The 23,693-nt window shown below is 40.8% G+C and overlaps 1 protein-coding gene across 5 annotated transcripts in view; it reads left to right on the top strand.

Moving 5' to 3' along the window:
• BRD1 (bromodomain containing 1) overlaps nucleotides 1-21,498 on the top strand; it is a 51,796-nt gene extending 30,298 nt beyond the window's left edge. For 2 of the 5 annotated variants that reach the window (XM_054988085.1, XM_054988089.1), the window contains exons 9-13: nucleotides 79-214; nucleotides 546-694; nucleotides 4,183-4,292; nucleotides 4,963-5,117; nucleotides 20,086-21,498. In XM_054988085.1, coding sequence (XP_054844060.1) covers nucleotides 79-214; nucleotides 546-694; nucleotides 4,183-4,292; nucleotides 4,963-5,117; nucleotides 20,086-20,269 — 734 coding nt within the window. In that variant the 3' untranslated portion in view covers nucleotides 20,270-21,498. The remainder of the gene's footprint in view (nucleotides 1-78; nucleotides 215-545; nucleotides 695-4,182; nucleotides 4,293-4,962; nucleotides 5,118-20,085) is intronic. The other 3 variants (XM_054988086.1, XM_054988090.1, XM_054988087.1) reach the window with 2 other exon arrangements.
• The last annotated feature ends 2,195 nt before the right edge of the window (nucleotides 21,499-23,693 follow it).

Below are 23,693 nucleotides of genomic sequence, written 5' to 3' on the forward strand. Positions count from 1 at the left end.
TATATTGGACAAAAATCTGAAAATTATAATGCTTTATAACTTTCAAATCACATGTGTGTTTCTCTTTTAACTGGGCAGGCCTTTCAAATGGTTTTGGAGATGGCAGTAAAGACTCAGAGTTAGATGACACACCAGGAAGAAAAGTAGAACCTCGTCGCCGTTGTGCATCTGAATCTAGTATATCTTCAAGTAATAGCCTCTTGTGTAACTCAAGGTAAAAGTGTGTTCTTTTTAGTCTAAATTGAAATCTAAACTGAAGCACTAAATATATAGGTTAAAACTGGAGTGAAATGTATGTCTGAGTTAAATGAGCGTGTACAAAACTAAAAAATAATCCCACTTCATTTATGAACTGTCAGAATGGGTATTGACACAGTATTTCTTTATCTGTTCAGACTGGCGTATACAGACAGATAAGCAGCCAAACTGTAAAATAAATAAATCAGTAACCATATGATAAATCTGACACTTAAACTGTCATATTTGTAACTTTCTGCAAAGAAATACCTACAATCAAAAATAATGATCTTTATTAATTTTTCTAGTAACTCTTCAAATGCTTGTAGTTTTAGCCTGCCAAAATGTGGGAAAGGCAAACCAGCGCTTATACGAAGACACACGTTAGAAGACAGAAGTGAGTTGATATCATGCATTGAAAATGGAAACTACGCAAAAGCAGCAAGAATAGCAGCTGGTAACTGACACTTTTATCAACACATAGGATAAGTGTGTAGAATCTAGAGCTGGCAACCTCAAGGGCTTTCCCCCTGTTCTTTGGAAACAAAAGAACAGTATCTTCCAAAGGCATGTGCGCTGGTGCTCAGCTATTGCCCAAGCTGCCCATTGAAACACAGTGCGTTTAGAACGTCTGTCTAGGATCTGGAAGACCTAATTTCAAATTCCAAAAAGCTCACTGGATGATCATTTTCTCTCAGCCTAACTTAGCTCACAAGGTTGTTGTGAAGATAAAATGGGTAAAGGAGAACAATGTAGGCAGCTATGAGCTATTTGGGGTGAAGGGTAGGATAATTAAAAAAAAACCTAGATAGCTTCTGTGGGGTTGAGTACATGGATGCCATTCCATTAGGACTCTTAACTGGTGGAAGAGCCTCTTGCAACATTAATCAAGTCCAGTAGCACTTCCAAGTAATGTTTTCCAAGTTTAAGCTCTTGTGACACAGAGCTCACTTTGTCAGACAGATCTGTAGAAATGAACTTTGTCTCGTGAAGATTTATACCTTCACAAATTTTGTTGGTCTTTAAAGTGTTGGTGGACTCAAATTTTGTTTTGCTACTACAGACCAACATGGCTACCCACTCGAAACTATCTTGCGACATGGGAAGGCACCTGCCTTTTGAGGAAAACACTTCTATCAGAATGGGTTGATGGGCTCCAGCCCTGAGTGTGCATCTCACTTGATTATGGCATCGTCCTTTAAAGAGATGGAGACTTTCTAGCTTGTCCATGATCCTGATGTCTCTTCTTCTGTCTAGTGTCATATTTGTGCAACCCTTCTCCCCACATCGCCATCCAGACTCTTCTCTGGACAGCCATCCTTGTTTCCATTCTCACAATTTATGTAAAACATGTATAGACACGCTTTTCCTTCTGTAGGGTAGTACCTGAAGTAGATGTTGTAGGCACTGTTTTTTTATCAACCAACTTTAAAAAAAAAAAGCCAATTGCCTGTAAAATTCACAAATGTATAGATTAACCAGGCTATTTTTTTCTTCGTGGGCTCCATGCGGTCACGCTGATAACATTTGTGTATGCGCAAAACAGGTCTGAAGAAACCTCTAGACCTAAGCTTGAAAAGATCTTTCAGTCCTGGTTTCACACTTTGCATAGAGTTGTTCTTTCACAGCTGTAGTGGAGACATCCTAAAGGGCTTCTCTTGTGAGCTAGGTCACTTCTTTAAAAAAAAAAAGTTACCCATTTTCACAAAGATACTTTTTGCTGATGAAATATTGTTTGTATTTCCCTCTGCTTTCATCTTGCCGTTTGGGGACATCTTTTTTTTTTCATTTTTCCTCTTTTTGTATGGCACAGAAAACTACTTTGAAATGCTCTTTCCTGCTGTGGAAAGTTGCCCACTGAAATGTTCATGCCAGAGTGCCTCCTGTGTCTTGATGAGCAGCATTGGGCTGTTGCCTACCTTCACTGCTTTAAGTTTATTCAACAAGCCTGCAGGCATTCTATGTCCTGTCTCCATCTCTTGCTTTTCAGGTGTGCTTTCTTGACTCCCACGGGTCCTCGGTCCCTGCTTCCACCAGGAAGTTGACCTCAGTCCTGAGGATATAGTAGATGTAGTGTCATCACTGACTTCTGTTAAGGACTGAGCCCTACAGTGCCTTTCTAAGTCAAAGCTCCTGACCATTGAGACAAAGAAAAGGGGCAACGGCCATCATTTGCACAGCAGCTCTAATGCCACCCCCTTTGACAGAGCCACTAGTGAGCCCTGAGCAGTTGTCAGTGGCCTCTGCTATACCCATTTTGGAAAAGTACAAAGAATCTCTCATGGACTCCCTTTCTGAGGGCCATATTGAGGACTGTTCTGTGAATATTGTTTATTACTGGCTATGTCAGCAACCTTCAAGGTTGGTTTCCAGAGATTATTCTTAGTACAATTGTCTTCAGTTGCAAAAACCATTCTTTCACCAAGAAATTGACATTGAACCTCCTTTGACTACCCACCCTGAAAGTGCCGGGAATCGTCTTCATGGACCTACTACACCAGTCTTCTCACTTAGCAATCAAGGTCTCCTAGGTACTATATATACACCTTGGGGTGAGTGCTACTGGTTATCACAGGACTTCAGTACTCTCTAGGATTCTGTGTTCACCTACTTAGTGTTCTGGCCTTTCTCCTCCTGCTGCTACATCTCAGAGAGGGACACGTGTCCCATCATCAGGCCCCTTTTGACACCCACTGGATCATATTCCATTGATCTGTTTCAGGACTGAGCCTTTGCTTCACAGCCTGGGCCTTCATCATTTCAAGATTGCGGATCTCCTTCTGCGCAACATCCCCTTCAGCCACATTGAGACCAAGCACCTACAGCCTTTAGCCTTCATTAGCTGCATCATCTCAGGTCCAGGATTCCTTGATCCTTTAGTGTGCTGCATTCTCCCCTTTTCCATATATCAAGCTGCTTTTTATTTCCGAAGTACGTCACTTTTACCTCCTCAACATGCTTTATAGCATTGTGTTTTTCAGACTTTCTTATGTGTTTCCGCACACCTATATCATTCTTACCTTATCAGTTTTCCTAACTAGTATAAATTGTGAGCCCTGTAAATACTGAAAGTCTGTCTTTTCCATGGTCAATGTAGTGTCTAATACATAGCCACTAAAAGAATAGTGATGAGACCAATTAAAGTATTAATTTCAGGTTTTAAAAGCACACCAACTGAGTATTATTAGTCTCGTGAAATAGGCTTCTTGTGTACTCTTGCTTGAGCAATGGAATACGAAGCTCAGATAAAATTATTTCAGCCACACTTACCCATGGTTTGTGAGGCAGCTTGCACAGTATTCCTGATAAAGAGTTACAAATGTTTCTTGACTTGGCCAAAATTAACATAACAGTCTGATGAATTGACAGATTGAAAGACGCAGCTTCTGGTAAAACAGAACCATAAAACTGCTAGTTTCAGTTATTAGAAGTCACCTATTTAATTCAAAAGCTGAAAGGAGCAGAGTGATCAAATTTATTTAGCTCATAAGTCTGTGACCCTTTTTAGTATGTGTTAATCTGGTAGTTCTGTTATCCCAAACTGCCAGAAAACAGGTGATAGCATTACATTGCTTCACATGTTAAATCTGTAGTACAAAAAAGGGCTTTTTTGTTTGGAAAATACCGTATGAAACAATTCAGAAGTAGTCAGAATGATTTTAGAGAAACAATGACTGTACCAGTATGCAGAGGAAAAGAGGAAAAAATTTCACCTTGCACCTGGTTTCTCTTTTCCTCTGTAGGATTATTTTAACTGTGCAGAAGAGTGGAAGAATAAAATTCCTGGCTATATTTGTCTAATTCATATATGATGTGCTTCATGCAAATATTCTACTCTGGCTCCCACATAATTTGCATTTTCAGTGGCTACTATGCTGCCAGTGTCATGTTTGAATTTGCTCGAGCGTGTAATTAAGTCCTAAAATAATTTTACGTTTGTTTTAGAAGTTGGACATAGCAGCATGTGGATCTCAACTGATACTTCCAGTTCTGTTCTTGAGCCTCTAAAAGTTGTATGGGCCAAATGCAGCGGATATCCCTCTTATCCAGCACTGGTGAGTAATCCGTGCATAATCAGTATTTTCAAAGTTGACCTTTCTGCCTAGAAATGTTTTTGGAGTAAGTTAAAGCTGAACAGAAACTTGCATTCACTTATAGAAATTGTATCACTTTTTCCCAGAAGGACTCTCCAAATACACACACTGTCTAATATTGGAAGTACTCCCAACTCTATATATAGTTTTAAATTGGGTTTAATTTGTATTGGGCAAGCTAATAAGTCTGGCCCATTATAGGTGAATGGCATTAGATTAAGGCAACAGAGATACGTGACTGTTCCATTGTGCAGAGAGTAAAAACCTGTTCTGGAAGTCTAGCCACCACCAATTCGTGGAGCCATTAATGCAAAGCATGTTAAAGCCTTAGTACTAGAGTCATAGATACTTGTGATTAATAGTAAGGATTGCTCCCAGTTGGTTATTTTTAAGGCCTAATTTAGATATTTTGGTTGGACTAAAAAAGTGTTCTCAGCATGACAGCCGTATGGAAAGTGACAACATAATAAGTCATATGGAAGTTGTTCATATACTGCTTAGCTAACACCTGAATCAGGTCTACGTTAATTTACACCTAGTATGGATCTGTATTGGGATTTATTTATAAACGTGAATCCTTAAGAACATGGACTAGTTAATTTACAATATATTTTTTAAAAAAAAATTATAGATAATTGATCCTAAAATGCCTCGTGTTGCCGGTCATCACAATGGTGTTACCATACCCGTTCCACCCCTTGATGTGTTGAAAATTGGAGAACAAATGCAGACCAAATCTGATGAGAAGCTTTTCCTAGTTTTGTTCTTCGACAATAAAAGAAGCTGGTATGTATTTTTTCCCTTGAATATACTTTTTAAGTATAAGGAACTTATATATACTATTAGCAGGGGTACAGGAAGAGGCAGTAGAGAATGTAAAGAATTTCGTCTTCCAGCTCTCTGTGTTTAGCGGGGACAAAAAAAGTACAAAGTAGAGCTGAGGGAAGTAGTGATGCAGGATTGATACTTCAGAAGCACATAATCCTGTTTGTGGGTATGTGCACAAACTGAAAAGCCAACACTATGCCGAAGCCACTATACTTAAAAAGTTTGCCATGTCAGTTTCTTTTTTCAACAAGAATTAGATCTGACAGGCTGAGGATCTGCAAAGCTTCATGGGGCAGGGAGATCCCCTCTGCCCTCCTCTTCTGCTACTTTCCTCCAAATCTGCAGTCCTGACAGGATCGCTTAGGCCACGGCTCTGGTGCCTCAGTTGCTAAGCAACCCTGCCACGGTGGATCTTGTGAGATTTTGCAAGATCTTAGTTGGCATTTGTTGTTGGGGCAATTTTTTCTGCAATTTTTTTTTCTGTGTAGAAAACTCTCCTGTATCCATACATGGCCCCACGGTACGGATTTTTCTACGTATACTCTTGAGTCATTGTTAAGAATTTATAAAAAGATTCCTGTAGATGTAACGACTTATTTTTTTGCAAATAAAGCAAACCACAAGGAACATAAATATTCCAGTTACTGAAAAGCTGAGGTCTTCTCGTGTGTCTTCAGGCGTTTAGTTTCTATTGTTGATGATTTTAATTGACTGAAATACTTAGTAGTATTCCTTGCAAAAAAATGCGTAGCCACTATATGAAAAGGAACAACCGTAGCCAATATAACAAACTAGCGGGCAAACAAGCTGCTAGCAAGCACGCTTCTTGTTTTTTGCTTTAGTCCAGAAATTTGACATGGTGGTGTATCTTGATAGAACATCAGTACCCACATGTCATAATGGCCATGTACATATGATAATCCAGATTTGAGATGATGGCAGTTTTGTGATACGTTGGAGGCACAATTGGGTAGTCTGGATGGAATCACAGTTTTCCTGACAGATCTGATTCACAGCCTGGTTCCATAGGGCCTTTTGTCTCTTACACCTGGCTTTCTCATTGTTTCTGTTGACCATTTTAATGGTTGTGGTCATTGATAAAACTTGTGAATGAAATTCTCTGCCATGATGTGTATGTGAGACTTTGGTTCAAACACTGTTCAGAAGTTACAGCTTGTGCAGAACCTTGTAGCTTGTCTTTTAATTGGTGCTAGATGAAGGGAGCAATTACATAGGATCTTGCTAGCTGCTAATTTGTTTCCAGGCACAATTCATGCTAGTGACTGTGACCTAATGAAGGACTAAGCAGCTGAGGTCCATCTTATCTTGTAGCATGCCTTCTCCTTTATGTCTCCTTCTCCTATAAGAGAGCTCCTGTAGCCTAGTGGTTAAGCAGTTGGACTGCAAATCAGCACTCTGCTGGTTTGAATCCCTCTAGTGTCGTGAGCTCAGCAGGTGGCATTGGGTAAGCCACACCTCTCAGCCCCAGCTCCCCAGCTGTATTGTGGAGATAATAACAACACTGACTTTGTATTGTCGAAGGCTTTCACGGCCGGAGAACGATGGTTGTTGGGGGTTTTCCGGGCTGTCTTGCCGTGGTCTTGGCATTGTAGTTCCTGACGTTTCGCCAGCAGCTGTGGCTGGCATCTTCAGAGGTGTAGCACCAAAAGACAGAGATCTCTCAGTGTCACAGTGTGGAAAAGATGTAGGTCATTTGTATCTACTCAGGAGGGGTGGGGTTGAGCTGAGTCATTCTGTAAGAGTTTCCCAGGGTGTGGAATGCTAATGGCGGGAGGCTTCACTGTATCCTGAGGCGGTTCTTTTGCATATGGATTGGTGCTTGATGTGCTAATCTTCTCTGCAGGGCTATTGTCGGGTGTGGAGTGTTTTGTTGGCCTGGTGTTTTTCAGAACTGGAGCCCATGCTCTGTTCATTCTTAAGGTTTCTTCTTTCCTGTTGAAGTTTTGCTTATGCTTGTGAATTTCAATGGCTTCCCTGTGCAGTCTGACAAAGTAGTTGGAAGTGTTGTCCAGTATTTTGGTGTCCTGGAATAAGATACTGTGCCCTGTTTGAGTTAGGCTATGTTCAGCCACTGCTGATTTTTCAGGCTGTCCAAGTCTGCAGTGTCTTTCATGTTCTTTTATTCTTGTCTGGATGCTACGCTTTGTGGTCCCGATGTAAACTTGTCCACAGCTGCAGGGTATACGGTATACTCCTGCAGAGGTGAGGGGATGTCTGCTGTCTTTTGCTGATCGTAGCATCTGTTGTATTTTTCGGGTGGGTCTGAATACTGCTTGAAGGTTATGCTTTTTCATAAGCTTTCCCATCTGATCAGTAATTCCTTTGATATATGGCAAAAACACTTTTCCTGTGGGAGACTGTTTTTCTTTGGTTGTTTGATTCATCCTGGGTTTGATTGCTCTTCGGATTTCATTTCTGGAGTAGCCATTTGCCTGAAGTGCGTGGTTTAGATGATTAATTTCCTCATTGAGAAAGCGCGGCTCACATATCCGTCTTGCACGATCCACTAATGTTTTCATTATGCCTCTTTTCTGTCGGGGGTGGTGATTGGAGTTTTTGTGTAAGTACTTACACAAAAACTCCAATCACCACCCCCGACAGAAAAGAGGCATAATGAAAACATTAGTGGATCGTGCAAGACGGATAAGTGAGCCGCGCTTTCTCAATGAGGAAATTAATCATCTAAACCACGCACTTCAGGCAAATGGCTACTCCAGAAATGAAATCCGAAGAGCAATCAAACCCAGGATGAATCAAACAACCAAAGAAAAACAGTCTCCCACAGGAAAAGTGTTTTTGCCATATATCAAAGGAATTACTGATCAGATGGGAAAGCTTATGAAAAAGCATAACCTTCAAGCAGTATTCAGACCCACCCGAAAAATACAACAGATGCTACGATCAGCAAAAGACAGCAGAGATCCCCTCACCTCTGCAGGAGTATACCGTATACCCTGCAGCTGTGGACAAGTTTACATCGGGACCACAAAGCGTAGCATCCAGACAAGAATAAAAGAACATGAAAGACACTGCAGACTTGGACAGCCTGAAAAATCAGCAGTGGCTGAACATAGCCTAACTCAAACAGGGCACAGTATCTTATTCCAGGACACCAAAATACTGGACAACACTTCCAACTACTTTGTCAGACTGCACAGGGAAGCCATTGAAATTCACAAGCATAAGCAAAACTTCAACAGGAAAGAAGAAACCTTAAGAATGAACAGAGCATGGGCTCCAGTTCTGAAAAACACCAGGCCAACAAAACACTCCACACCCGACAATAGCCCTGCAGAGAAGATTAGCACATCAAGCACCAATCCATATGCAAAAGAACCGCCTCAGGATACAGTGAAGCCTCCCGCCATTAGCATTCCACACCCTGGGAAACTCTTACAGAATGACTCAGCTCAACCCCACCCCTCCTGAGTAGATACAAATGACCTACATCTTTTCCACACTGTGACACTGAGAGATCTCTGTCTTTTGGTGCTACACCTCTGAAGATGCCAGCCACAGCTGCTGGCGAAACGTCAGGAACTACAATGCCAAGACCACGGCAAGACAGCCCGGAAAACCCCCAACAACCAACACTGACTTTGTTTACCACTCTGAGTAAGCACCTGTCTGTCTAGAAGAGCGGTATATAAGCATACTGTTGTGGTGGTGGTGATGTCTGTTTCTTGAGAGCTGTAGATAACGAGACTGCTTCATTTCCATGGGAAAAAGCTCTAGGTACACAACTTCTCTGTTGCAGCACTGGCTGTAAATGGTCTTCCTGTTGAAGCCTTCCAGGCATCAGCATAGCACAGATCTAGACACCTGGCTAAAACGTTTTTATCCCACCAAGATTCTTTAGCTTTTATGTTTTCTGCAGATACAGATTCTACTATTTTTATGGTGTTTCTCACTGTTTTTTAAAAGCTTATTTCTAATTTTCTATTTGTGGCTTCTGTGCAGGCACATATTGGGTGTGCTTAAGCCAGCCACGGAGAAGATTTCCAGAGCTTTCTAGAAGCGCCCTTCCTGCCATTGGTGCTTTCCCACCAAAAACATCACATGATCAGAAAGAGGGGCGCTATTCTTTTTTTTCTGCCACAAAGAGAGTATCTCCACTGCTGTTCTCTGGTTTTCCCTCACCTCATCCGTGAGGCTGAGGAGAATTATTTCTTTTAAAAGTTTTTAACCATCAATAGCCATTCTAGTGAAGAATACATTTAAAGAAGAAAAGTTTCTGTCTTTCCCTTTGTTGTTATGGCTCAAGAGATGCCTCTTCCAGATGCTAGAAAATGCCAGCCTGGTTAAAAGCACCTGCTCCCTCCCTGGCACCCTTGATTACCAAGGGCTAAATCCAGAGGTGTGGCCCTGTCAGAGTCTCCTCACATCATCTCCTTCTCCAAGGCTGTGGTTTTGTCCCAGCCTGATTGCTTCCCTGGCATCCTTGATTACCAAGGGGCTAAGCCCAGAGGTGTGGCCCTGTCAGAGCCTCCTCACAACAGCTCTTCTCCAAGGCTGTGGCTTCATGCCAGCCTGATTAAAGGTAAGTCCAGATTGAACGCAAGTCCATACGTCTGGCCTGTCAGAGCCTTTTCACAATGAGTTTCCCCTCAAGGCTGCAGCGGCACACCAGCCTTATTAAAGGCACTTGTCCCTATAGTTCCGAGAGGAGAAGCCTAGAAATGTGGCTTGACAAAGCCCTCTGTTCCAAGGCTCTTTGCCTGCATGCTTGCCTGGATAAAGGCTCTTCTCCTCCTTGACTGTGTTGGCTGTGAGAGGAGATACCTGAAGGTGTAGCATAACAGAGGCCTGGGATCTGAGGCTGAGAGCCTTTTTCCTCTGGTCTTTGGAAATATGCCTGCCTGACCCAAGGAATCTCTCCTCCTCCCAGGCTGCCCTTGGTTCCGAGTTGCAGTCCCTGGTGGCAGGAGTGTGCAGCTAACATAGTGACATAGCAGTCTGAAACCATCAGTGCAAGAATTGGGGCTCCTCAGCTGCTTCTGTTTTAACAGAGATGACAAACCTGCACCTCTGTGCCCAATGCTTCTTGAAGACCGTTTTTTCCTGTTTGTTCCATGTATGCCCACACTCTTTTTCCTACTAGGGAATGGTGCTGACTCTCCAATGTTCTCAGTCTCATTGGTGTAAGATTCAGCTGTCATTTAGGAACATGCAGATGGTCGGTTTTAGTCAGCACAGAGTAACTTTATTCAGCAGAAACCAAGAAAAGAATACAAGGCCAAGCACAGGCCTTCCCTAGCAGTCCTTCAGCCAGTTTACGCAGACATGAGTAAAACCTGGACTGGAACTTCTCCAGATTTTAGTATCTGGGACTAACATAGACCATGAAGTAGACTCCACAGCATTACAATTGCCACTGCTAGGAGAGAGTTCTTGCAGTTGTGTTTATCCTGTCTCTAGTGTCATTCCTGTATGACAACATTTCTAACAAGAACCACTTTGGTATAGCGGTTAGAACACTGGGTTAGGATCTGGGAAATCAAAATTCTGATGCAGTTCTGCCTGAAAGGCTTGCCCGTGGCCCCGGGCTCGTTGCATTCTCTTGGCCTAGCTTACTTTGCAGGGTTGTTGTGTGGATGGAATGGAAAGGTATAAAATGTTAGAGCCACTTTAAGTCCCCACTGGGGCTGAATTTAGATAAACTCCACACCCATCTATTTAAAAGATGTCTTATGTTTTTACTCAGAAAATGTGACCTAGGGCAAGAATTCCTTAACACACAAACTTTCATTAAGTTGGTTGCTGTCAAGGATCCTACTACAATCCTTTAGCAAATTTATACTTAATTCTATTGGTTGTCATTGTTAATGACTTGCCGATTAAATAGCACTTCATTTCTAGTTCAGTCACTATAGACTATGAATGCTATAAACTGTTAGTCTATATGAGAAGCAGAATTCCTCTGCTGCAATTTTTCCTTTAAGCTGCTAATCAACAGGTCATTATGATCTTTTTACCATCTCCTTTAAGGGAGCATGAAACACATTTTAACCCCATCCTGGGGCATAAAGGGTATTGGCCAAAGTGTTATAAATTGAGGCCATTGAACATCTCCAGTAGCAGATTGCTTCTTTGTAGAATAAAATAAAAGCCCAATGACCCCCTAAGGACTAACATTTATTTGCTATGAGCTTTTGTGAATTCAGCATACTCCTTCAGATATCTGTGTGTTTCACCGCCTATAACTGCTTGTTTAATCTGGAGATGGAGTGCCCTAATCCATGCTAAGACTTTAAAAAAGAAAAGGTAGTGGCTGCTACTGTGACTTCACACAGAGACTCTGAATTCTTCGGTCCAGATAGACAACATACTATGGGGAAGAGCATACCGTCGAATCCTGTGAATTCATTTGTCTATCCTTATTGACGATTTACTCTATAAAAGAAAATAAAAATTCAGTGGCCTGCTGCCTTGTCCTCCACTCGCAGTTTTCCTACAGTTCTTTTTCATATCTGTTGCTTTATGGGTTCCGAAGACCCAAGGTCTTCCCCACATCTCCTCATAGGGGAGGTCTCCTGTCCTCCCATTAATTGGAACTATTCAGTTCAGTATTCCCCCGGAGACTGAAAAAAGGGCATTATTTTTGAGTGCTCCTTATTTGTTAAGGAGTATAGATGGAAAAGCCTATTTTAGGTCCAGGTCATCTAATTTTGTGTAGTGTCGTTTTTACCGTTGTGCTTGACTGTCTTACTCACATATATTTCTACCTTTCCTGCAGAGAGTCTTTCTGCTGTTGGGGGTGCAGACTGCTAGTGGCAGAATTCCAGCACCTTGGATGTTTATAAAACGCATGACAACTAGGGTATCCCTCCTTTTTTTTTTTGAAAAAAATTTTATTGGGTTAGAATCCGTTATTTTTACATTTACATTCAATTTTCCCCAAATTTTTCATTTCTAACCCCCTCCCTTTCCCCCCCTTTTGTTGACTTCCAACAGTTTTCCAACCCTTTGTCCCTTTTCCCTTACTTCTATTAAATTTCTCTATCTAAAACAAATACATATTCTCCATTATACTAAGCAGTACATCCTTAACTACTTTTCTTATTGTATACCCAAACTGTAAGTCTTTGTTTCCATCTTGGATAAACAATTTATCCCATTTTCCAATTTTGAATATTTCTATATATCATAAACCTATATATCATAAACCATAAAAATCTTACACATTTAAATCAAACAATTTGACTTATTCTCTATGTATTACTCATTCTATCTTTTTATGGTAATTCTATATAACTCTCGTCACATAGTCAATCAATTTGACTCGTCTATACATTCAGTTTGGTGCATTATACAAATCTTATCAAAGAAAGAAAATATTGTTGATTACTCAATCCGTATATTTAATCCTTATCCTTAATTATTTTCTATCAATATTCTATTTATTAACCAATATATATCTATATATATATCAATCTGTTAATCTAACTGCTTATAAATTCACATTTATCTCTTCCCCCCCCCCGGTAAAGTCACCCCCCTCTACATTTTATTATACTTCAGTAGTTCTCAAACTGCCACAGTTTTCCTCCCACCTCCCATTTCTTCTCCAGATATTGTTTCAGCTTCTCCCAATCTGTGTTAAACTGCCCTGAGTCCAGATTTCTCAGTTTTCTTGTCATCTTGTCCATTTCTGCCATGTACAGCAATTTGTAGGTCCAATCTTCAATAGTTGGCACTTCTTGTACTTTCCATTTTTGCGCATACAAAAGTCTAGCTGCTGCTGTCATATAAAATATCAACGTCCTATGATGGGCTGGAATTCCCTCCATTCCCAAGTTTAGTAGCAGGAGTTCTGGGTTCTTATTTATTTGAAATTGTAAAATTTCACTCATTTCTCTTATTATTTCCCCCCAGTACTGCCTAGCTACCTCACACGACCACCACATATGATAGAGGGAGCCCTCATGCTTCCTACATTTCCAGCATTTATTAGAAGTATTCAAATTCCCTAGCGCAATCTTCTTTGGTGTCATGTACCAACGATAAATCATTTTATAGATATTCTCTTTAATATTTGTACATGTCGTTGTCTTCATTGTAGTCTTCCACAAGTATTCCCATGCCTCCATTGTTATCTCTTTGTTAAAATTTATAGCCCATTTCACCATTTGTGTTTTAACTGTCTCATCCTCAGTATACCATTTCAACAGTACTTGGTATACCTTGGATATTCTTTTCTTGTCCTCTTTAAGAAGGGTCTGCTCTAGTTCCGAATTCTCTATTCGTATACCTCCCTTTACAGAGTCCGAGTTATACAAATCTCTGATCTGTCTATACTGGAACCAGTCGTAATTCGGTGATAGTTCCTCTTGCGTCTTTATTCTAAGTTTAGATGCTTCTATTTTAGTTATTTCTTTATAAGTCAAACATTGTCTTTCATTATCAACAGCTCTCGGGTCTATCACCTCATATGGAACCACCCACCAAGGAGTTCCTTCTTGTAGATAAATTCTGTACTTCTTCCAGATTGTGCATAGACTTCTCCGTACAAAATGGTGCAGGAACATCGAGTTGACCTTTACTTTGTCATGCCATAGGTATGCATGCCATCCAAATATTTTTTTATATCCCTCTAGGGCTAATAGTTTCTTGTTCTTTAATGTCATCCACTCTTTCAACCAAACTAGGCAGATTGCATCGTGGTAAAGTCTCAGGTTGGGCAGTTGCATTCCGCCTCTTTCCTTTGCCTCTTGTAAAACTTTCATTTTCACTCGAGGCTTCTTGCCTGCCCATACAAAATCTGATATTTTCCTCTGCCATTTTTCAAATTGTTTAGAGTCTCTGATGATTGGTATTGTCTGTAGCAAAAACATCACTCTTGGTAACACATTCATTTTAACCGCTGCAATCCTACCCAACCATGACAGATTGAGCCTATTCCATTTAATCAAGTCTCTCTCAATCTGAATCCACAATTTTTCATAATTATTCTTGAACAAATCTATATTCTTTGCAGTCAGTTCAATTCCCAAATATTTCACCTTACTTGTTACTTCACAATCCGTTGTTTCCATTAACAATTGTTGTTTCTGCTTAGTCATGTTTTTGCATAGTATCTTTGACTTCTTTTTGTTAATGAAGAAACCTGCCAAGTCTCCAAACTCCTTGATCTTATCTATCACTTTTGGCATGTTCTCCAGTGGGTCCTCTACAATTAACATTATGTCATCCGCAAATGCTCTGACCTTGTATGAATAGTCCTTTATTTTTATTCCTCGAATTTCCTCGTCTTGTCGTATTTGTATCATCAGAATCTCCAATACTAAAATGAACAACAGTGGAGACAACGGGCAACCTTGTCTTGTTCCTTTGCTTATAGTCAATTTCTTGGTCAATTCATCATTCACCACAATTGCTGCAGTCTGGTCTCTGTAAATTTCCTTAATTGCTCTGATGAATCTTTCTCCTAATTGTAGCTTTTCCATAGTGGCAAACATAAAGTCCCAGTTTAAGTTGTCAAATGCCTTTTCAGCGTCAACAAAGAAGAAACCAACCTCTTTATCACAACGCTTATCATAATATTCAATAGCATCAATCACTGTCCTTAAATTATCTCTTATTTGTCTGTCTGGCAGAAAGCCTGCTTGCTCCTCCTCTATAACTTCCGAAAGCCACCCCTTCAGTCTCTCCGCCAGTATCTTCGCAAAGATTTTATAATCATTGTTGAGTAACGATATAGGTCTGTAATTTTTCACACTAGTCAAGTCTTGGCCCTCTTTTGGGATCAATGATATGTTCGCTTCAGACCAAGTGTCTGGAATCCTTTGATCCCTTAAAACTCCATTGATCACCTCCTTTAGGAATGGTGCCAGCTCATTGGCCATAGTCTTATAAAATTTATCTGTAAGTCCGTCTGGCCCTGGCGCCTTTCCTAAATTTGCAGATTGTATTGCCTTACTTATTTCCTCATCCGTTACTTCACTGTTCAGTTTATTTCTCCAAGCGTCCGAGATTTCTGGAAGTGTCATTTTCTCCAGATATGACGCTATTGAATCTTTATTTACTTCTTTCTTATTATACAGTTTAGCGTAGAATTTATAAAAGGCTCTACTAATGGTATTCTGTTCCAAATACGTTTTATCATCTTCACAAATTTTATTTATTGTTTTCTTTTCCCTTCTCTTCTTCAGTTGCCATGCCAGGTACTTCCCAGGTTTATTTGCACCCTCAAATGCTTTCTGATTCAGCCTTTTGAGATTCCACTCCAATTCTTTATTACTCATTGCTGTTAGCTGTTCTTGCAATATTTTAATTTCCTGGTATAATTTCTTTTTCCCTGGTCTCTTTTTTAACTGTATTTCCTTAGCTTTTATTTTCTCCTCAATCTCTTGTCTCTTCTCCTCTTTCTTCTTTCTTGCTCTACCATTTAAGTCCATTAGTATACCCCTTATAACCGCCTTATAAGCATCCCAAACTTTATCAGTTGGTACTTCTTTATTCACGTTATATTGTATGAAAAACTTTGTCTCTCTTCTCAATATTTCCATATTCTCTTTTTCCTGTAACAAATCCTCATTTATTCTCCATGCTTTCCTTTTCCTCCTTTTCCCCAGCTTCCACATAATTGGGTTGTGATCTGAGCCTACCATCGGCATTATTTCTACATCTTTAGTCCATAACGCCAAATCTTTTGAGGCCCAGATCATGTCAATTCTTGATAATGTGGAGTGCCTTGCAGAATAAAAAGCAAACTGTCTGCTTTTAGGATACTCTCTCCTCCATACATCTTCAAGAGTCTCTTGTTGAATCAGCTCAAAAAAAAGCTTTGGTAATAGTCCTCTTTTCTTTTGTGCCATTGTAGTCTTTTTATCCAGTTCCAAATCTGTCACTCCATTGAAGTCTCCAGCAAGAATTATCTGGTCATATGAAAGATCATCTAAATGCTTCCTCAAATCCTCAAAGAAGCTCTCTTTTGCACCGTTGGGTGCATAGATTCCAACTACCAACACTCTCTTTAAATTCCAAGTACATTCCACTGCTACAAATCTGGCTTCCACATCTTTCATTATGAATTTTGGTTGCAGCTCCTCTTTTACATACAACACCACTCCTCTTTTTTTCTTACTTGAGGCCGCTACAAAGTCTTTGCCCAATTTTCCCAGTTTTAGATATTTTACATCCTGTTTTCGAATATGAGTCTCTTGCAAACAAACAATATCACATTTTTGTTTTAGTAGCCGGTGAAAAATATTTTTTCTCTTATTCGGTGAATTTAGTCCATTTACATTCCAAGATAACACTTTACACTCCATATTCATAATCTTGTTGGTAAGTCTTTTTCATTGTCCCTTATAAATCGCTCCATCTCCCGCTCAGATCTGATACGCTTTTTGGCGCCTCCAAATTCAAAGGACAAACCCTCTGGGAGCTCCCATCTGTACCTGATTTTCATGTCCTTCAGCATCTGGATTAGCGCTTTATATTTTTTCCGATCTAGTAACACTGATCTGGGTAGTTCCTTCATTATAATGATTGTCTTGCCATCAATCTCCAATGGATCTTGAAACTGTTTAGTCACAATCTTCTCTTTCATATTTCTTGTTGTAAATTGTACAATCACGTCTCTTGGTACTTTTCTCTGGGTTGCAATTCTCGAGTTCACACGATATGCCACATCTAGGATAGCCACAACATCCTCCTCCTCCTTCCCCAGGTATTCAGCTAACACCTCCGTCATCTGCTCTTGCGCTGTCTTTCCTTCCATTTCCGGCAGGCCGCGAAATCTGAGCTGCTTCTCCATATGTCTACTTTCCGCAACCACCATCCTTCCCCTCATCAACCTCATCTCTGTTTGTTGCGTATCTGCTAAGTTCTCCATCGCTCCTTCTACTGTTTTAACTCTCTGCTGCGTCCCTTGTAATTCACTTTGTATTGTTTCCATACCTTTCTTCACTTCTGACAGCTCCGATTTTACTTCTGACAGCTCCGATTTTACTGTCTGTTTAACCTCTTTGATCAGCTCCAATTTCATGTCTTTAAATTCTTTAATCACCTCCAAAAGTTTTTTATCCAGGTTTTCTATTGCCGATTGCCACTCTTTCTTCGACATCGTGGGGCTTGCTTTAGCTCGCTCCCACGAATCCGCTCTCTTCCTTAGCTCCGTGGCGTTAAATTTAGTACCTTTTTTATTTCAAATGTCCCGGTCTTCTTGCATAAATTAATTTTAAAGGGTCCAAAATGTCGGGCGTCTTTTCTCTATGGTCTCTCTATGATTTTATAATCCAATATGGCCTACTTCCTTTTCCGCTGAAGCCGCGACCCTTCCCCTCTCAAAGATGGCGATTCCCTTCTTCCTGCCCTCCAGCAAGGGCCGCTTCTCTCCAGCCGCTCTATTGTTGTTACGCACTTCCTGTCTCCCGTCTTCCCACAGCAGGTCTCGCGATGGTGTCTTTTTCTCACAGCTCCAAAGCCACAGGTATTCAAAACAATAATCCGATTTCTTTAATAACTTCTTTAAACTTAGTCTCTTTTCTAATACAACTCCTGCCGGAGCTTCCCCTCCTTTTCGCTAGTCTGTTGCAGTTTAAAAGTCTACTTTTTTTCCTCTCTGTTTTTATCAATCTGTCCCGTATCGGAAGATAGTGATCTTTACCTTCCCTTCACTTTCCTCGGGTTGTAATCGCTGTTTCGATTTCAAGTTCTCCTTTCCACTTCTTCCCCCAATCGAAGCTTGGGTATGTAGGTCTTATGCCAGCCGAATTGGCCCCAAAACTGCCGCAGAGATTGTAGCCGACCCGTCGCAAGGTGGGACCTCAAGGATCGGGAGGGGACCCGTTATGTAGAGCCCCCCCTCGTCCGAGATCTAACTCACCCTAGGGTCTTGAGCGTTCTTTGCCTGCTCTCCGCCTGAGAGCAGTCGGCCGCGGGCTATTTTTCACCCCGCCGGCCGCTTAAAACGGCAGTCCGGTCAGCTCCACAAATGGAGCTGCGTTAGACCTCCATGAATCCCCAAGCCGGAAGTCCAACTAGGGTATCCCTCCTGAGGCTGCAGTACAGTTTTTTCCTCTAGTCTGTTACAGACCCTTTCCAGGGCCACCCCCTTTTTTGTCCTATTAGTTGAAAAAGAGTTTCCTTTCCCTTTCCAGTCTTAGCCAATGCACATTTTACTAAGATTGTTCAATGTTTTCACTTTCACAGTTGCAGTTCTGTGTTCCTTATATGCCTTGGCATAATGTGGTCTTCACACTTCATGGGATACCCAAATTTGTTTTCTTCTTTCCTAGACAGAGCATTGGTGCACCATTCTCATGCTTTCAGTGCTCTGTTTTTCCTAGGGCACTATTGTGATGCTGTGAGTCTGAGATTTAGTGCTCATCTCAGGGGCTGCCCCTGCTGGGGGTGGGGGCGCTACTATGAGGGAGTGCCTCCAAGTCTTCTGCAAAATGACTTTGTCATACTACTGCTGCTTTCACCAAGTGTACTAGACATACCTTACCCTTCTTTGTCCTTTGTTTTACTTCAAATGCTCCATGTCTTTGAAATGCATTGCAATAATGTTTCCCCAACTAACTGGCACTAACTCCTAGGTTCTGTGATTGGAGGCATGGGCTATTTGGCCTTGTGGTAAACCGTGATGGTCCGTGGCCCGTCCTTTTGTTTCCTTCTTTGCTGCCAGGGGACGACCCCCCCCCCCCCAATTGGGGAATGTTCATTGCAATTCACTGGCAAAGTTATCTGTTTTTATGTTTAACTCCTGGCTGTTTTTGGCTGCACAGATTGTTCTGTTAGCAGCACAAGGTTCATTGATGGTGCATACTGTCTGTCAGTTCTTTAGCTCCATCATACCTGGTTCACTGTTTTCCTTATTCTAGTGTGGATCTGCTATGTTTTCATTCCCACTGATGGTTTTGGCCAGCTCCTTTTCCTGCACTATAGCAGTAGTCTCAGTTTTTTTTTTCTGAGTGGCATATCTTGTGCCTCTTAAGTGCAAGAGTCTCTACTGAGTCTCTACTGAGGCTATAGCAGGACTTGAACTCTTCTTTTTGTGCTATGACACTCAAAACTTTCCTCTTCCTTATTTGATCTCAAAAGACATTAAAGTAGGGGTGTAATCTCTTGTTAACTTTTTTTGCACTTCCCTGGTGTTTTCATTTTTAGTGTACAGCACTTCCCCCCCCCCACCTCTCCCAGTAGAGTTTCACAGTATTGATGTGTCCAATGCCTTGGCCAGGATTCCAGGGGTTGGCTTTCAGGCCTCATGTCGCACAACACTATCAGTTATATTAGCTCTTCAGGCTCCAAGAGAGACCTGGCAGTATTCTCACACGACCCTTCCGTTGTGAGTTGGTAGAGGCTGTCACATTCTCCCTTGAGTGTATGACTGTTCAGTGCCCTTTACCTAGTACAGCTTTCCCCAACCCCCGGAGCAGTGTTTTTTTCCCTTGCTGTATTTTAGAAGGATCTCTGGGTTAATGCCTTCTGTTGGGAGCGTGGCCCTCCATAGTCTCTCAGTGGCACTGGGTGGCACTTGCCTGTAAGTGTTGTTTATAGAGTGATCTTCTGTGCAGGCACACATTCCTCTCTGCTTGACCTGTTGTGAATTCTCTGGAACCTTAGTTTCTGGGGAGTCTCTGGCAGCAGCATGTAGAGAACTGAGGGAATAGCGCCTTTCTTCCTGGTCCATGTGATGTTTTTGGCAGGAAAGTGCCAAAGGAAGGAGGGGCGCTCCCAGACTTCTAGAAAGCTCTGGATATCTTCTCCATGGCTGGCCTGCACATGTGCAGGCCCGGTGTGTGCCTCCACAGAAAACCACTTGATGAACAAGTTACAGGTAAGCGCAAGCAGGTATAGACACCTTTAAAATAAATTTTGCACAAGACATTATATATTCATGCTTAGGATTTTAAAGCATTGTGTAACGATTAATTTATTTTATCAATTATAGGCAATGGCTTCCAAAATCTAAAATGATTCCACTTGGGATTGATGAAACAATAGACAAGTTAAAAATGATGGAAGGTCGAAACTCAAGTATTCGCAAAGCTGTAAGAGTTGCTTTTGATCGTGCAATGAACCATCTAAGTAGAGTTCATGGTGAACCTGTCAGTGACTTCAGCGACGTTGACTAGGGTGCAGCCAAGGTGCAAGAACCCTTCCCCATCTTGTATAGAAACCTACAGATTAACTTCTGTCTAGAAGAATGTACTGAAGATACAACTTTGTAATCATTGATCCAGTGGCAGAGTTCTACCAACTTAACTGGTTGAGCAGTTCTTCTAAATCACCATTGCCATACTGATTTTTATCATTGTGTTGCCGTTGGGAGGATTTTCCACTAAAATATATTGTTCATAGTGTTCATAAAGTGTACATATATGTATATTCAACTCTTAACTTATTCCGGTTTTAGAGGTAGCTTTTTATTTCTTTTGTGTGGCTGGGAAAAGGATAGATTGTTGCTTCCATTCTTTCTGCATTTTGAAAAATAAATCTTTAGCACCACCTTCCAGCTTAAGGTGCTAGGAATTAAAATAACATCAGATAATTTTGCCTAAATCATATGTGATACGGTGCTGCTTATGTATTTTTGTGATCTGTAGCTTTTTAACAAGACCTCTGAATGTTCGATTCTTGCATAAATCATTACTCTTTGCACAAAGTACCACATAGTTAAAGATGTAAATTTACAACAACTAATGTGTATTTTAAGAGAGGAAACTGCATTATTTTGTAGGGTACTTTGTGAGAAAGATGACAGAAGTAAAAAAAAAAATTATGCTATGTACATCACTTGAAAAATCACCAAAAACACTCCATTGTTGCCCAAAATATCACTTTAGAAATTCTTTTGTGTTTTACACAAAATTGGCTTAAAGCCTCTGAGTATATTGTTTCTTGCAAAACCATATCCCATTTATCTCCCCTACATTTTATGTGCCTCCCTGTGTTATATTTATTGTAGAAAATGTATTAATTTGATTTATAAAGAAAAAATAAATGAGAAAGTATATTGATATACATTTTTATACAGGCACATAAGACAACTTGCTTTTGGGGAAAAAGCTGTCTTGGAAATGGTTGTACAAAATAATTTGATGGGCTGTGTGTAATTTTGACTTCTTTTGTAACTTGTAATCTTTGTTTTCAATGAGGGGATTTATGTAACTTTTAATTTTAGAACACTTTGGTAGCAATAGAAACTTTGGATACATTTTTGTATGGTACATGTGATGTATATAGAATTAGTACTTTATTTTTATTTCGAAGAAGTAAAAGCATTACATTTAGGGAAGGAAAATGGTAGGGTGGGTTTGCAGTAATAACATTTTTATATTAAAAAATAAAGTCAAAATATTGATTGTTGTAGCTACTTTATTTCTATGTTCACTGGAATACTGAATTTGTAACAATGAAAATGGCAAGGTATGTTTTCAATGTGATTTATAATGACTACATTATTTATAAGTGCACTGCGTTAAACTCTTCAGTGATATCTTAAATACTGTACCAAGGTATATAATATGCAACACCAAATAATGCATATGAATGCACGAAATATTTATGCCCAGCTTTTTTTATAATGGGTTAGCAAAATAATGGCAAAGCCAATACTTTTAAATCTTTTTAAACAATTTAATTGAATAGCATTCTTCGTTGTAAAACCTGCTTGGATTTTTATTTTAAAGCTACAGCCAATTTTGGAATAGTTTCTAATGTTTTTATTCTCTATGGTTTGTAATACCCCCTTTAGAAGCTTGAAATAAAATTCCTTTCTCAAGTGATAACTTTTGTCATGCATTTGGCCCCTTAGAATGTCTGCTTGAGGCGTAGAATGGCCTTTCTAGCTCTGGTTCCTAGAACGGAGATTGTATCAGGCCCCCATACAAATTGTCCTGTTCAAACCCATACATTAGGCTACGTTGTGGATTTGCGGCCACTCTTTAAACAGTCATATATGCAAACAATGTAAAAATAAGATATGAAACTTACAGATCTGAATGGCAACTTTCACCTTAAGAACAAATCTGAAAATCACAGAAGTTGCTGTAATCAATTCCTGCATTTTTATATATAGCAGTGCTCACACAAATGCAGTCACTGCAAGGACTCTTTGTTAAGGTCTCAGGAGGAGACCAGTATAATCAGACCAAAGATACTGCTGATTTGGGTTACAATACATTTAAACTTAAAATCTGACATAAACATAGCTGGAAAAAAGTTGAAATTAACTGGGTCCTGTGGGCTGGAACTGCTGCTGGTTGCACTCCCTCTGTGCTTTGGGGCAGAGCTGCTGGAAAAACAGGAAGAGAAGCCTGTGCCTCTGTCAGCTGGAAAAGAAGCTAGAAGCAGCCCCTGCCAACCAGTTGTCCATGTATGGAAAGGGCCTTCGCTGGGTTGGGTGGGAAAGAAGCTGACCTGTAACTGAAGCAACTGGAAGTGAGGAAAGGGGCTACAGGGACAGAGGGAAAAGCAAAACAGCTCCACCTTGTTACCCGCATATCAACCCCCGTGGTAGCAGGGCTTCAGAAGTCCCAACAAGTGTCAAGCCCCACAAAGGCTATTTGTGGTGGCCCTTGCATGGCACCAAGCTGAACAGAGACATACGCAGTTCCTTAGCGAGCAGAGAAATTGCAATGGCTGACAAGTGCTACTTAAAAGAAGGAAAACAATGCAGGAAGGAGGGATCGGTCTCCACCCAGTGGTGCCTGATAGCAACAGAAGGATACAGGTGAGTGTCCATGGGGGGCGGGTTCCAAGAGTTTGGGTGCCATGATCAAGAAGGCCCTTTCCTGGGTTTGCTACTCTAATCTCAGGAGGCAGGGACACCCAAAGCAGAGCCTCGTGACCCTAGTGGCTGGGTAGGTTCATAAGGGAGAATATATGGACCTCTTTGGAGGGAGAGTTCTCACATTCATCTTTCTTTTGAACTTTGGTTGCTATGGGAGAAATCTAAATAAAAGAGTAAGCATAAGAAATTTGGCCATAATTCTAGGAGTTAAATCTTCCCCTTCCCAAATAAAAGGGCTGAGTGGGTTTGGTTACAACACTGATGCGTCTGCCCTTCAGGTTGAGTTTGACAGCCGAGACAGCTTTGGTAGTTCTGTTAGACAATCTTTGCCTGTGAATATTTGACACCATTGATCTTACCCTCTTGTGTCACCTAATAAATCAAGTCACCTATTTATGTCAAATCAAGTGGGTGAAGGTGTACATTTGCAATGATTCCAATCCTGCCTGAACAAACAAACAGAATGGTGCAGAGAATGAGTAGTCTTCTCTGGATTTTTGTATGCGGTTTGCTAGGCTTTTCTCCTGTCCCTGGTGTTGTTCAATATATATGTAAGAATGCTCTGTGAGGTTGCCCAAAGCTTGGAGTTGGGTGTTAACCACCAAGCTGATAACACCCCCCCCCCCCAAAGAAATTCAGATCTAGGCTTCAAACAAAAACCGGATTCCCAGAAATCTAGGTAAGATTGTCTAATCCGGTTTGACAAGATTAGAAAATACTGGATTTATTTGGCCATTATTTTCTATTGCGGGGGGGGGGGGGGG

Source organism: Eublepharis macularius, chromosome 9, assembly GCF_028583425.1.
Source record: "Eublepharis macularius isolate TG4126 chromosome 9, MPM_Emac_v1.0, whole genome shotgun sequence".
Taxonomy (NCBI): Eukaryota; Metazoa; Chordata; class Lepidosauria; order Squamata; family Eublepharidae; genus Eublepharis; species Eublepharis macularius.